This window comes from Lithobates pipiens, unplaced genomic scaffold, assembly GCF_037356315.1.
Source record: "Lithobates pipiens isolate NorthernLeopardFrog02 unplaced genomic scaffold, aLitPip1_a1.2 Scaffold_17, whole genome shotgun sequence".
Lineage (NCBI taxonomy): Eukaryota > Metazoa > Chordata > Amphibia > Anura > Ranidae > Lithobates > Lithobates pipiens.
Genome location: NW_027507755.1, coordinates 3369817 through 3386011, shown reverse-complemented (window position 1 = coordinate 3386011; position 16195 = coordinate 3369817). Strand labels below are relative to the sequence as shown.

General features: G+C 43.8%; 1 protein-coding gene across 1 annotated transcript in view; it reads right to left on the bottom strand.

Annotated features, from left to right (window-relative positions):
* The window catches only part of MTMR2 (myotubularin related protein 2), a 69500-nt gene that overhangs the window by 16906 nt on the left and 36399 nt on the right, over positions 1-16195 (bottom strand). The window contains exons 9-12 of the mRNA XM_077484936.1: positions 13449-13637; positions 7375-7560; positions 5374-5580; positions 2865-2957 (exon numbers count right to left, since the gene is read on the bottom strand). Coding sequence (XP_077341062.1) covers positions 2865-2957; positions 5374-5580; positions 7375-7560; positions 13449-13637 — 675 coding nt within the window. The remainder of the gene's footprint in view (positions 1-2864; positions 2958-5373; positions 5581-7374; positions 7561-13448; positions 13638-16195) is intronic.

Below are 16195 nucleotides of genomic sequence, written 5' to 3'. Positions count from 1 at the left end.
AGTTAGGCCATGCCAATTTCCTAAATAAATAAAAAAAGTGCTGAACCCTCTTTGATCTCTTTAAAGTTGTTTATGTAGATCTCTCACAGGTTGCCTACACTGACCTAGAGTCTCTATCAGTTTCATCAAATGGACCCTAAAGCCATACAATATAGCATAGTTTTGTAAAAAGAAATGCCCCAAAAGAGGCCGCAGAGTATTTGTCCTACATGGACAAAAAGGCACAGGTAAAAGTGATTTGTTCCATAAAATAAACAGACCTTTTGGATCTCTCCACAAACACTGAATAAAAAGTCAGAACACTACTAACATTTCATATTACTGGAGCTCTAGAATGTAATTAAAAAAACTAAATTTTTTGGTTTGATAGAGTTCGGTTTTTAGTACTGTCTGTGTCCCCAATGTCCTAGTGACCATTGTTCTGATAGTGAAAGGAAAATAAAATAGTTTTAAAGCAGTAGTAAATCACAGTTTTGTTTTTTTAAATCCTGCAAGGTAAAGCCATAATTTGCTAATATGCATTGCATACTAGCACATTATGTGAAACTTGCCTTAGAACAAAGCCAGCCAGCCATCGGTGCACTGTCACCACTTCCAGCTTCACCCGCTCTTCCTTCTGGGTTCGCGGACTCCGGCTGTGTGAGTGGCCAAAGCCGCAATGACGTCACTACTGTGCATGCGTGGCGGGAGCTGCCGTTCATGGCACAGGACTCTGAAGGAATAGCACAGTATGCCGTTCCTTCAAAAGCGAATGTGTGGGTGATGTCACTGGCTAAAATAAAAATGAAATATCTCTTAAACAGTGCACATTTAGGAGATATTTACTGTACCTATATGTAAGGCTTACCTATAGATAAAAGTCATGCATGGGAATTTCCCCCTATTTTGAGAGATTCCCTTTCACTCCCTGCTGTGTCTACTGCACAAAAAAAAAAAAAAAAAGAGGGAATGCCCCAGTGGTGGCTGATGCTCAATATTTAGGTGGGGGGGGGGGGGGACGTTGAGCAAACCTGCCTCAACCTCACTCACACCACCATCAGTGACGCCACCTGCCGGTGTCCTATCATATAGCGTCCCCCATCGGATAGTGTCACATTCCGAAAATCTCCGAAGATGAACGGCGCCTGCGCCGTGAGTCCAGGTTCTATCCCCACCATCCAAGTGGGCATAGAGTTGGAATATAAAAGAGCCGAGCGCAGCGAGGCCGTGCCCGAAGCGTGGCGAGCAAAGCGAGCCCGCGAGGGGCCCTCTAATTTTCCCAGCCCTATGTCCGCTTGGATGGTGGGGCTACCACCTCCACTCACGGAGCAGGCGCCGTTCATCTTCGGAGATGTTCCGAAGCTTCGTCTGCTCCGTACTGCGCATGCGCAGTACGGGCGGACACTATATGATGGCAGGACACTATCTGCCAGAACACCGGGCTTCTGACTGGGAGGGCCCGTTCCAACAGGCGTTGCTTGTCTTTCCAGCTCAATGTCTGATTGGCCAGGAGAGAAGCAGGAAAACATCAGCGAATATTATTTTACTAATGTCACACAAGTGGGTGGGCTCGGGTGCAGTGCTCTGCACCCCAAGCCCACTCTTTTTTTTAAGCCAATTAGACTAAAGCCGCGTACACACGGGCGGACTGTCTGGCCAACTAAGTCCGTCAGACAATCCGACGGACAGTCCATCCTACTTTCGAATGAACGGACTTGACCACACACGATGAACAAACAGTCCGCTGAAAGCTTGCGCGATGACGTGTACAGCACGTACGACGGGACTAGAAATCGGAAGTCCAATACACAGCAATGCAACCTTTCGCCGTGTAAATCCTTTCTGAGCATGCGCCATACTTAGTCCGTCCAACTAGCCTACTCACGAGCGGACTGTCCGCTGAAACCAAAGTTGGACGGACAATATTACGGAAATTCCGAAAGACTTAGTCCGCCAGACTGTCCGCTGAAAAAGTCCGCTGAAGCCCACACACGAGCGGACTGTCCGCTGAAATGTGTTTCAGCGGACTAAGTTGGACTGACAGTCCGCCCGTGTGTACGCGGCCTAAGACTCCAATCATGTGCTTCAAAAAAATTAATTAAAAAAACATTGAAATCCAGAACCCTGTATGTAGATTAGGAGCTGGGTGCATGGGGGCAGGACCCCTGCTCCCCGTATGGAGCGACCACCACTGGAATGGCCCGAAATTTGAACAAAAAAAAACAAAAAAATGCATTTATTCCCTATATGAAAACCAAAACAACATACAGAAATCAATCCTTCTGTCACAATAAAAAAAAAAAAAAAAAAGGAAAAGTTAAATTGCTTGTGATATATTATTCTAAGCTCATTTAATTCTTTGTACGGGTAAGTAAATCGGAAGGACACCCAAACATCAGGGTACTATAATCCAGAACAAATTCCGTGCATGACCTGTCTGGTCATTGAATGCCAATTGTTGACACAGACAGACAGGGGCCCTTGACACTTCTTGAAAGATCTTTCAATCACAGCTTAAGCCCCATACACACTATCAGATTTTCTGCTGATTTTATCCTTCCGATTTAACAAAACCATATAATATGAGGTCAAACCTTAGGAGTTTCAATGTGTATGCAATCAGGCAGGCCCTTGCACTACATGGTTTTGGTAAATCTGAAGGAAAAAAAATCAGCAGAAAATCTGATAGTGTGTATGGGGCTTAAGTCTTTTTTCTTGTATCTCATTCATTCAGATCAATGTACACGTTGACATTCTTTGGCCCAGTCAATTTCCTGTTCCCACACTGCTAAAAAGGTACCCCTGTATACATCATCCAACATTACAGGTGGTACTCAACATGTAACCCTAAAACTTGAGCCTTCTGTTTTAGCAGAACAACTTACCTGCTTCGTCATTTGCCAAACACAGTCAATAAACTGCAGGAACACCGGGGACCTGTCAGCGTCTGCGTGGTTCTTGTTACCATGGCCAACTCTCTTCAGTGGGAAAAGGAAAAAAAAAAAAAAAAGTCTTTAGGATTGTGATGCAACTAATATCAATACTAAATAAAAAAAATTTATGGGTGCTGTACTGAAATTCTCTGAAATCAATCTTAAATGACCCACAGTGAAAAAAAAATGAAAAAATGAAATCTACACTGTATTCTGATCCGATCAATAATATGAATAATGTACCAAATCCATACCTGTAATGAAAAAAAAAAAAAAAAAAACGAAAATTCTCACCACTCCAATCAGCTGTGGATACTGCCACAGAACTAATACAGCTTTCTTCCAACTCCGGCAGGTCTGTTCCTAATCTAAATCCTACCTTTACCCTTAACATAAAAAATCTAAAAGATGTGGAATCTCTTCAGCAAGGAAAGGCATAAATGCTTTATTCAGGTGTAATTGCAGCCTGAAACATCTTCCTTCTGCTTTACTCACTTCTCATTCATGCCTTCGGAGCTCTCCCAGTTTGCTCGGTTTTGTCTGGGACTTCCTTCCACATGCCATTAGGTTTGTGCACACCATTTAAAGCATATTTAAAACCCCAAAACAGAAACTTCAACATAATGCAGCTTACAAATCCTTAGATGTGGTGGCTGCATTAGTTTTATTTTTTAAGCTTTTTTTCTCTTTATTTTCACCTTGTGATCAGTCCAGTAACACACATCATTTCCTAAGGTGGCTACACTAACTCTTTCACTGTATCTATGGAAGAGAAAAATAGCCGCATTGGCAAGCTATGGAAAAGGTAGTGTTAGATGGACTTGTAGATTTAGATATATGGTACATACGTGACTAACATACTAAAGCCCAACTCCACCTAATACTCTTTAAGCAGTTACAGAACATTTTTTTTTCTATTAAGGTTTTACGTATGTGAAGAAAAACCGACCATTGTAAGCCTAATTGGGCAAGTCCTTAATGTCCTTGGCTCTCAGAAAGTGGGTTAAACAATGCTGGGTGTCAGGGGCGGACTGACCATTAGGGCACTCGGGCATTGCCCGAGGCCAGTAGGGGACCCTATGAGAGTACCTCTGTTCCAAGGTATCTGTGTTTATCCCAGAGCCCAGTACTGGAACAAGTTCCAGCACTGAGCTCCGGTAACTGGCCGACAGGGGCACGCTAGTGTCGGACATTCAGAACACCTTCCCCGCATCTCCTGCGGGGTGCCCGGGCTGCCTCACACAGTGATTGCCCCTCTGTGGCAGCCGACACACTGGCTTCTCTCCCACATGAACCTGCACAGCACACAGATCTCACTGAGGATCCTCCTCCTCGGCTCCGATGTACACAGACAGGAGGAGGAAGAGCCAGGGAGGAAAGATCACACACTGCAAGAGCCACGCTGATCTCTCTGCTATCTGAGGTCTGCAAATAGTTAATGGATATCCCAGCCCCCCCTGTCCTCATCCCAGGGGTCCCCCCATCTGTCCTCATCCCAGGGGTCCCCCCATCTGTCCTCATCCCAGGGGTCCCCCCATCTGTCCTCATCCCAGGGGTCCCCCTCTCCTACTTAAATGGGTCGCAATCACCCACCAAAAGCAACAGGTCATATAATTCTTGCTGAAACAAATGTACATCCTCAACTGCTGTCTCTGCAGCTAAAGGGGTTAGGGACGAACATATGCAATGTGGGGAGTGTGGCAGGGACACATGAGGGCCCCCGTGATCTCCTATTGCCCAGGGGCCCCAAGAGTTGTCAGTCTGCCCCTGCTGGGTGTCATTCAATCTAGTAGAGGATTCGTCCTGACACCTGTAGCGTTGAATCTTCCCAGAGAAGGATGAGATTTGCAGTGAAAACTGCCTTTATTATTTTTATTATTTTATTTTTTTTAAATGTAGCAAACAGGTGGCGTCAGGCTTTAACAGACTATAGATCAAAATTAACACTCTTACTGCCACCAACATATGGCATACGACAGTGGCAGAAGAGGTGCTGTGGCAGCCTGGAGTGTATGTATCTCTTAGCTTTCAGATGTCAGCAACTAAGCAGCTATATAGCAGCCCTATCATTTTCACGAACGCCTGGAAGTGCGACAGCCACCTACCACTATTTTATTCTCCAGGGTCTCAGCTTTCAGAAAATTATTGTTTTGGGGTTTTAACTTATCTTCAGGCCTAAAATTATTTTTTAAACGTGTGTAAAAAAGCCACACACATGTCAGTGAAAGGGTTAAACCTTCATTATCCTAAGCTGGAAAGCACTTACATTATTCACATTTTATGCCAAGTCATGGGGGAACTATTGCACATATTTACAAATATCATTTGTCAAACTTTTATAAAAAAATAACATAATGGCTAGGATTACTGGCATGACTGAGCTTTGCTTGACAAGCTGGTTTCTAAATTTGCCACGTACTTAGTGAAATGTATGGTATCCTGGGCAATGACATAAACTTACAAGATAGAACCTGTGCCCAAAGCTGAGCCATTCTTTTTCTACAAGCACTTCAAAGCCGTGAATGGTGCGGTAGTAACCATCCAGCATCAGCATTGCAAGAGAGGTGAGCTGCGCAGTGCGGTCCCAGCCATCGCTGCAATGAACAACCGCTGAGGTCTTTCCAGATTCCACTTTGTCAGCAATCCGCAAGGCACCAGCCAGAATGGACTACAGGAAAAAGAAAAAGAGAAAAAAAAAAAAGAAAAAGAGTGTAATGATAATTTATGATTGGTACAGATGCCTGTTTAAAACATGCTGCTATCCTTTATTTAGTTTACTCTCTAAAAGGCGACATAGGAATTTAAAGTCAACCTCAAAATCAAAAAGTCAAGATTTTTCATGTTATAGGGCAAGGGTGGACAATTCATTTTTCCAAGGAACCGCGTGAGAAACTGGGACTGATGTGGAGGGCTCAACCTAAAGCGGACCTTAAGTCATTTTTTTCAACTTTTCGTCTATTAAATCTTTTGCCCTTGTTGTTTTAACTTTGGATAGTAAAAATTATTTTTTTTCTGTCAGTAAATACCTTATACAGCCCATTTCCTGTTTCTTGTCTGGTCATTAGCCTAGGCATCATACACAGCTTTCTCTCTCACTGATGAAATAGGTCATGAAATAGGTCTCCTTAAGACAAGCAGTTTGGAGGGGTGGTATAAAAGGGCAACTGAGCCTTTTGTCTAGAATTTCTCCTGAAAAATAGCAGTAAACTTCCCGGTATGCGAGGGTGGCTAGGCACTCCTGTGCCTACAGTCTTATAGCTGTATAATTGTGACGCGAGATCTAAGGGAGTCTGATACTTTTGCTCTTTGAAGCTACAATTTTTACTCTATGGAGTCTCAGTACTACCTACTGAAAGAGGTTTAATCACTTCAGCCCCGGACGTTTTTTTTTTTTTACTCCTTTCATGATCAGGCCATTTTTTGCGATACAACACTACGTTACTTTAACTGACAATTGCAGGCTGTACCCAAATAAAAAAATTGCACAAATCCCACAAATAGAGCTTTCTTTTGGTGGTATTTGATCACCTCTGCGTTTTTTATTTTTTGCACTATAAACAAAAAAAGAGTGACAATTTAGAAAAAATTATTATTTACTTTCTGCTATTAAACATATCCAATAAAAAATGAATCGCATACTAGCCCATTATGTGGCACATAACTGCAAGCGAAGCCCTCTTCCTTCCGGGGCTGCGGGCTCTGGCTCTGTGACTGGCCGGAGTCACGTGACATCATGCCTGCTATGTGCGCAGGAGCCGTCAGTCACGGCACTTGCTAGTAAAGAAATGGCACGGAGGGACGTTTATTCACAGTGCATGCGCCGATGACATCAGCACAACCGTATATATGGTAAATATCTCCTAAACTATGCAGGTTTATGAGATATTTACAGTACCTACAGGTAAGCCTTATTATAGGCTTACTTGTAGGTACAAGTGGTGTAACTAGGTTTACAACCACTTTAAGGGCAATTTTAATTCTGATGCGGCCCATAATGACATTGAGTTTGACACCCTTGGTCTACTGCCTGAACCCCACCTACTGTATGGTTGTCAACAGTTCATTTTTAATTCTGACCACATAAACACAAGCCACCTAACACCTGTGAGTCCAAAAAAACAAAACAAAACAGAAGATCCTTAAGCAGAGCTCAAACTCTGGCCACTTCTCCATTTCCTGTGAGCCCAGAGCATCAAGAATACAGATTGGACTCACAAGAGTGATGCATAGCACAGCATTCACTATATAAGCATCATTCTCTACATTGTTCAGGACTGTCCACAGTCGATGCAGAAAGAAGAGAAAGAGCACCCCAGAACATCACATGATGGGACCGAAGAGAACTCCAACAAAAGTAAACCTAGAATTGGGCTTTAGGCGAACTGAAAAACAAGATGAAGGTGATATATACTTACATGCATTCTGACATTTTCACAAACCATGTCTAGCATATAAAACTGACCTTAATGTGCTCCAGCCAGTGTGTGGACTCCAGATTAGACAGCCAGTGTGACTCCTGAATGATAGGATAGGAGATCTCCTTCAGTTTTCTTAGAGATTCCCTCATAACATGAATATTGTGGATGTCCAGAAAGATCAGCTCTGCGTTTTGGTATGCATCCTCACTTTCAAATCCTCCTCCTTTAGACTGTAACACCAAAAAGGAAATTGGTTAAATCGGTGACAGTGGATGACGTGAACACAGAAATCATCTGTGTAACAAACACCACTCTGAGTTCACACAGGACATTATCTGAATGGCAGGTAATGTATAGAGAAGCCAAACTAAAGACTACTACAAACTAATTTTCTATGACCAAACTGAAGATGAAAGTGATTGCATGGGTTTGAAAATTCATTATTTTGCCAATAAACATTTGATACTAAACATTAATATATTGATACTGCCTAATTGCCTTGCGTGGTACACAGAATGATCATTTAAAAACATTGATTACAAAAGAGGAATGGATCAAACAGTTCATTGTGTGAAAAATTGATCTGTGTATGGACAGCATCATTTTTTTTAAAGAAAAATTTAGCATAATATTGTTAAATGTTGCTAATAATAATTGGGGATTGGGGGGCGTGACCAGATGTGATCGCGGCTGGACGTGTCTTCCTAGAGTTCTGTCTCACTCCTGTAAAATATCCGTTCCTAGTGTGGTTATCTTTGCCCATTTCATCTCCTAAGCAGTGATCTGTGCTCCTAGCACCCTAGATATGCCCACTAGTTATTTCAAGCAGAAGGGGAAAGCGCAGTTAGATCAGTGACAGTCCCGCTATACACAAGCCATGAGCTTAGGCTCCGACTTCGCCATCTTGCTTCCTGTGACAACCTCTTCTCACGCCAAGGCATCAGCTGCAGTGATGGAGAGCGAGGGAGCAGCGGCGGCAAAACGCCCTGGTGTGCCATTCGTGGATCCTGGGGTGGATGAAAATGATGTGGGAGCTATAACTAAACCCATCCTGGAGGAGTTGGCTGCCTGCAAAACCGAATTGCTGGTCCACATAGGTCACCTCACAAGTGAGTGCACCGTCATCAGGCATGACTTGGATAAAATCCAGGGCAGATTAACAATGGCTGAGGGTCGTATATCTGAGGTGGAGGATGCTGCTCACACTCATGGCTCCCAGCTCTCTGAACTGCAGTATTGGGTAAGGTCGCTCCAAAATAGAGCTGATGACGCAGAGCATAGACAGCGGCGGAATAATGTGTGGGTGTTGGAGCTGCCAGCGGGATCTGAAAGCACCAAACCTGTTCTCTTTGCAGAGCAATTTTTTAAACAGCTCTTATCGCTTAGAAATTTGCCCCCAACTCATGTGGTTGAGAGAGCTCACCGTGTCCCCACAGGAAATTGCCCTCCAAGTGCTCCTCCCAGGCCCTTTCTTGTCTGGTTTCTAAATTATAAAGACAGGTATATGATCCTGGCTGAAGCAAGAAAACACCAAAGACCTTTGTAATGAAAATGCTAAAATAATGCTATTCCCTGATTTTTCGAGTGAAACTCAGATAAGACCCTGTTCCTTTAATGATATCAGAAAAGGGCTCAGGGACAAAAGATATCCAGTACAGCATGCTGTACAGCAGCAGACTCCGGGTTCAACACAACGGATCGGGCAAGTTCTTTGACACACCACAGGAGGCCTGTGATTGGCTGGATAGAGATCCCTGAAAGCTTCTCAACTGCATCTACAAGGCATTTACAAGGTGCCTTGTTCCACTCTGTTGTTGCGTGTATGGTTAGACCTGAAGTGCCTTTTTGACTGCTATGGGGCCCAATAGAAATGTTTTGATTCTGCCACATTTTGCCCTATCTTGGCTTTTCAGATCAGTTATGATACATTTTGATGATCGCATGACTCATTGGTTCATTAGTGGGTAGATTGGTACGGAACCTCACTGCTGTTACTCCTGCTTTGCAGAGTTTCTCGCAGTGACACAGAAGAGTCAACTTGAGATGCTGAACTTTCATGATCAGAGGTTGGACCTCATAAGTTTTCCTTTTTGGTTTGGGAATAAGCTGCCAGATTTTTTTTTTCAGTTTTTTTGTTCTAGGTTCTGGTATAATGGCAGGGTTATTTGTGCCACTAGCTCATTAACTCTCATATGATTATTGCATCATCTTCCATATCTTCAGAGTAAATGTGAGGTTTCTGAATCGTTCTGGACTGTATACTGCCTTCTGTTGGGTATTTTTTAATGGGATTATACAATGGCTAACGCAGTTAGAATAGTTTCATGGACTGTATGGGGGATGAATGACAAATATAAAAGGGCTGCTGTATTTCAGTATCTCAAGCTGCTAAAGCCACATATCGTCCTCCTGCAGGAAACACACTTGGATGGTAGCAGGGTGTTGGCGTTACGCAGGCCTTGGCTGCAGAGGGCTCTGCATGCTACCCACTCTACTTTTGCCAGAGGGGTCTCAAGCCTCATAAGTAAGAATGTCCCATGCTCCGTTTATCAGGTGATTTCTGATCCGGAGGGTCGGTATGTGGTTGTAGTGTTGGATATCTGTCAAAGTACCTACCTCCACCATTTCACCCCCACCTAATGTTTGATCTGCTAGTTAAACTGGCTCCTTTTGTACATCTTCCTATGGGGGATTTTAATACTATTCTTGATGCTGCCTTGGACACCTCCAACCCAAATAGGTTGGGTTCTACTGATCTTCTTTCCTGGGCCTCAACAGCTGGGCTTTCCGAGTTGTGGCACTGGGAACATCCAATGACTAAAAGTTACTCCCATCTCTCTAGAGTGCACCGCACAGCGGCCAGAATTTATCTTGCTTTTGGTAACGCTCCTCTATTAACATTATTGCAAGAGGCTGAATACTTAGCCGGGGGTCTGTCTGATCACAACCCGTTGGCCTTACATTAGCTTTCTCCTTAGAAACAAAGAGAGGATCCTGGAGGTCATCTTCAGGCTGGCTGCAAGTAGACCAGATATCCTCCCACCTCCAAACATCTATAGCCTTATATTGGTCAAATAACCCAGACTCTGAGCCTTCTGTAGGGTGGGATGCGTTCAAAGCAGGGGGGAATGAATTTCTTCAATCAAATCGGCCGTAAGGACCATAGATGAGCTGAGATGACTACACTACAAGCTAGGGAGGAGGATCGTGCTGAGAAACACGCTGAGACTCCCTCAGATGAGTAATTTACATCTTTATTGGAGGTGCAGCATCTTCTCTCTTTACACTACTCTGATCTGGCCCATACTGAATCTGGACATAGGGCAGAGTCTTTATTTTCCCAAGGAGATAAAAATGGCAAGCTTTTGGCCATGTTAGTGGCAGATCATGTACCTCCTCCAAATACTCCTACTATTAGAAAGTTAGGGGGTGAGTGTTACAGATCCTTCAGCTATAATGGCAGAATTTATCCAGTATTTTTCCCCTACTCTATGCACCTATCTAGCCCTACGATACAGCAGGCTTGGATCAGTTGCTGGGAGAATTGTCCCTCCCGATCCTCTCAGATGAGGATAGGGAAACCTTAGATGCTAGAAACACACATCTGGAGATTGAAGCAGCTATTTTTGCCCCCCCCCCATAAGGTCCCTGGGCCTGATGGCTTTTCCACAGATTTTTATAGGTCTTATGCTGAGCCATTGGTCCCTAGACTTTGTGCCTTGTTTGAGTATTGCTTAGATCAACAGATCCTCCCAAATTCTATGCACGAGGCTTATGTGATCCTCCTTCTCAAGAAGGGCAAGGATCCCATGGAATGCTCCTCTTATCATCCAATTACTTTATTAACGACTTCAGCCCCAGAAGGATTTGCCTCCTTAATGACCAGGCCATTTTTTGCAATACGGCACTGAGTCTCTTTAACTGACAATTGCGCAATGCTGTACCCAAACAAAATTGGCGTTCTTTTTTTCCCACTGATACTAAGCATCTACAAAATACGCGATAGATTTATGGCATTTTTATTTTATTTTTTACAAGTAATGGCAGCGATCTGTGATTTTTAGCGGTACTGCGACATTGCGGCAGACAGGTCGGACATTTTTTTGAAATCACTGACATTTATATAGGGATCAGTGCTATAAATAGCCAGTGAATACTGTGTAAATGTCACTGGCAGGGAAGGGGTTAACACTAGGGGACGATCAAGGGGTTAAGTGTGTTCTAACTGTAGGGGGGGAGGATGGGCTACCAGGGACATGACAGAGATCACTGTTCCCGATCACTGGGAACAGTAGATCCCGGTCATGTCCCCTGTCAGAACAGGGAATTGCCTAGTTTACAAAAGGCAGTTATGTGCAATACGCGATCGAGTCCACCCAACCCACGGGCGCGCTCTTGCAGCGTGCAGCAGGAGCGAGAGAGCACTGTGCGCCCGTCGTCTCGCCGACGTACAGCTACATCGTTTTGTGCAGGAGAGCCGACCGAAGTATAACGACGGCGGCTGGTCGGCAAGCGGTTAAACATGGACCTTCAAATCCTTATTATTTCCTCATTAGTGCATATAGACCAAATTAGTTTTTTGCCTGTTAAGTCAACTGATACAAATTTGCATAGAGTATTCACCCATCTCTAAATTCCTAATGCTGGCATGTCACCCAGGGTGATAGTGTCAATCGATATAGAAAAAGCCTTCGACTCAGTTGATTGGCAATTTATGTATAAGGTCCTGGAGCTAATGAGATTTGGGCCAAATTTTAGACGTTGCATTGCTTTATAGTACTCCCTGAGTGGCAATTAGATTGGATCTTGCTGGTTCTCCCTTTTTTAACATAGGAAGGGGCACCAGACAGGGCTGCCCATGGTCCCCCTTTCTTTTCGCTCTTATTATGGAGCCTTTGGCCCTTAGAGCATCAAAACCACCCAGGGCCATTTGAGTGGCATCCATTAGTGAATGTCTCACATTATATGCTGATGACTTAATTTTATTTTCTAAAAGACCCAGGACCATCACTTCAAATGTCATTAAAAATGTAAAACAAGTTTGCTTCCATTTCTGGCCTTAGGGTAAATTGGGGCAAGTCATCTATTTTACCCCTGGACGACAAGGCCAAGGAAGTGTCCAACCCTGACCTTCTGTTGCGCTGGGTCACGTCCCTCACTAACCTTGGCTTTCAGATCACAGCAAATGTTCATGACTATATGGCCCTAAATCTAGCCCCACTAGTGACACAATTTAAACAGAGTCCAGGCTTGGAAAAAGCTTCCGTTGTCATTAATAGGTGGCCAGGTAAGAGTCCTTATATTAAAAGTCAGCAGCTGCAGTATTTAGGAGCTGCTGATATTTAGTTTTTTTTTTTTTAGGCGGACCTCCAAAGCAAGACATGACCTCCCTATTTCCCATTTCTTGCATTTCCTTCAACTTCGCCATGTCTTTCAGGTTCAATTTCATAATGCGGTGGTAGAGACTCTGCCTTCTGATCTTGTCAACCGAATGGTCCCAATTTACAGAGCAACCTATCTTTACAGAGGGTGTGAATTTTTTTTATAACGTCTGGCATACCTGATTATCAACAACTTCCAATGCAGGATTAATTAGTGTGGCATGATATTGGGTGATCCGCGTGTTCAGGAATATATATCTATGCTCCTGAGCAAGTTCCGGGTCTAGGCATATTGTTCCTCTTAGTTTGAATATGAAGGTTTTATGTCTCAATGTCACTGCGTTAGTCCCGATGGTTGTACCATATTATAAGAAAGGTTATCACATTAAACAAGGATAGGTGAAGCACTCCTTATCCTACCACTCACGTCTTGGGTTGCCAGTTGAGCTAGTGTCTGGAAGGGGTGGGGGGTGTGAGACTATTGAGTTGTTGTATTATGTGTTAGAAGGTCTTTGTTAGATAGCAATCTTGTATGTGTTATGTTGGCCCTGTGCGGCCTCTTTGGTGGCACTGTCATAACACAGTGTCACTATGTTTTGTATTCCTTTATTGAAAATCGAAATAAAAAGAATTTATAAAAAAAAAAAAAAAAATGGGGATTTACTTGTAATATAATTAAGGGTGCCTAGCCATGCATCTCGGGCAGGGTAACTTTGTGTGTAAATAAATAATACTACCTTATTAGCCACAGCATTGGCACTAGCCCTAGCATCAAAAATGAAGATTTTGTGGGATTGCGCATTGGCATCCATGATGGATTGGAGGTACTTCTCATCTTCTTTACACCTCTTCCCAGTGACCCCTGGTGTGGGCTGACTGCACCGTATGATAGTAGCCTGAGTTTCAGGATGAATCCATGAGAGGACCTGTAAAAAAAATAAAAAATAAAAAAACAGTTTAGTGAACCAAATCATAACAAACAGCTCCAACACATTAGAATTGAATTGAATTTGGGGGTCCCTTCATATCTCAAGGAACTGTGGACAATGCAGCACCAGAGTTACACTGGGACAAAAGGACAAACCTTTTTATTTGAAAGGGAATGCGAGAATGCTAGTTTACTTGCTGTCATTCTGACGCTCTGACTCTGCCAGAGTCGCTGAATGAGGGAACAAGTATAGAATTAAGTATAGTGCCCTATACTCACAATCGGATTTTCAGACAAATGTTGGATGTGAACTTGTTGGCGGACAGTCAGACTGTGTGTACGCTCCATCGAACACTTGTGGTTGGACTTTCCGCCAACAAATGTTGGCTAGCAGGTTCTCAAATTTTCCACCAACAAATTTTTGTTGTTGGAATTTCCGATCGTGTGTACACAAGTCAGTCGGACAAATGTCCACGCATGCGCAGAAGCGGATGTGGCCGGTCTTGTAAACTAGCGTTCATAATGGAGAATTAACATTCGTAATGTGGCAAATTAGGAAATCTCAATGCAGCGCACAATTCTCTTCTTCTTTAATGGGATAATAATGAAGCTGCTTTGCTGGTAATACTGATGGAGTTATTGCAAACAAATTTTCAAAGACATTTTTTTTCAAGTGATATCAAGAATAATAATAATAGCGCTAAATGAAAAACGCAAAAAGAAAACTGCGAATCAACACTCACCAAACTAAAGAGCTGAAAAACCACGTAGTATGTCTAGTACGTCACTACGTTCGTAATTGTTGGCCAACATTTGTGTGACCGTGTGTATGCAAGACAAGTTGCAGCCAACAACTATCAAACAAAATTCCATGGTTTTGTTGTCGGAAAGTCCGATAGTGTGTATGGGGCATAACACTTTTCTAACTCCCATATACAGGATAGTTTGTCCAACTTCAGTATGTCTCAGGTATGTTTCCTGCAACGAATTCGACTCTCTCATGACAGAGTCACTTTAGGGCTCCTTCACATGGACGTGTCTGTGTATGGAGCCCACTCTGCTCAGCGGGGGATCGCTCCATCGATCCCCACTGAGCAGGCAGATGACAGGTCCGTCTCTGCACACTGTGCAACACTGTCAAATCGCCGCTCTCCGCTATTGGGGGATCAGATGAAGACGGACTGTAGAGTCCGTCCCCACCCGATCTGATGATTGATGGAAAAGTCGTTTTTTCCTCCGTCCCACTTTTTTGAATTGGAGCGGTTCAGATGTCAGCAGACACATCTCCGCTGACATCCGTTGTTCCATAGAGGTCTATGGAACGTCCATTCAGGTCCGCTTAAAAAACTGACAGGCGGACCTGAACGGATCGTCCGCGTGAAAGAGGCCTTAAAGTACAGCTCCAGGATATTAGCGACCACTCAACCTCCCCTTCCATCCCCTCTAACAGCTGGTATGAAGAAAAAAAAAGGGGGGGGGGGGGGGGGAGTATAGTGGCGCTCGGAGAGAGACGAATGGGTGAGAAACAAAACTATAGGTAAAAGTGATTATGATAAAATCCAGTGGTTGGGGGTAGCTAAGATCCTGGAAAATTCAGGCTAGAACGTGTTAGGAACAAATTTGATGGGTTAAAGATGTATATAGCGCTCTACAGCTGCAGCCAGCTGTGGAAGAGGAAGCAGCTCTGTAGATATATAATGTGGAGAACAGAAGCGCTCGAGTGCAGTATATTAAAATTATTAATGATGAATTTATTAAGATTTAAAATAAGAATTAACTTACAGGGTAAGGGTTAAAATGGCTAGTCACAAGGTGAGGCTCGCTGTGTAGTCCTGATCCAGATAGCCGGCAGTGTGGGGTACTGCTGCTGTCTCACTAGCTGCAGGGGTTTCCAAAGCTCCGAGTCAAGGTGGCAGTCGTCTCCCCGTCAATGGATGTGGGGCACAGGGCCAGCAGGTGCACGTTCGGAGTATGCGTGCTCCTTCTTCAGGCTAAAGAAGGAGCATGCATGCTCCGACCGGGTGCCTGCTGGCCATGTGCCCCACATCCAGTGACGCCACAGCCTGTGACTCACAGGCGGCTATCTGGGTCAGGAATACAGAGCGAGCCTCCCCTTGTGACTAGCCATTTTAACCCTTACCCTGTGAGTTCACTCTTATTTAAATTTTTTATTTTAATAAATTCATCATTAATCATTTTAATATACTGCACTCAGAAGAGCGCCGCTGTTCTCCACATTATATATGAAAAAAAAAACCTAACCAGATGCCCATTTTACCTATCTGAAGCCACTGTCTTACGATGATCCTTCTCTCTTCTTCTGTTTACTTCCTGAGTTGTCCACATCACATTACCTGCACAATGTGGACATCTCCTATTGATAGAGGTAACACTTGCTATGACCAGTTCCACTCTCATAGGCTCCAGAGGCAGGAAGGAAAACTCACACAGGCAGTGAGGGGACCAGTGCCCAACAAGATAATGAACAGGGAAAAATGTCTGGTACCCTGGGCAGGAAATTAGTTTGGATCACAGGGGAAGCTGGGGACTTGGATC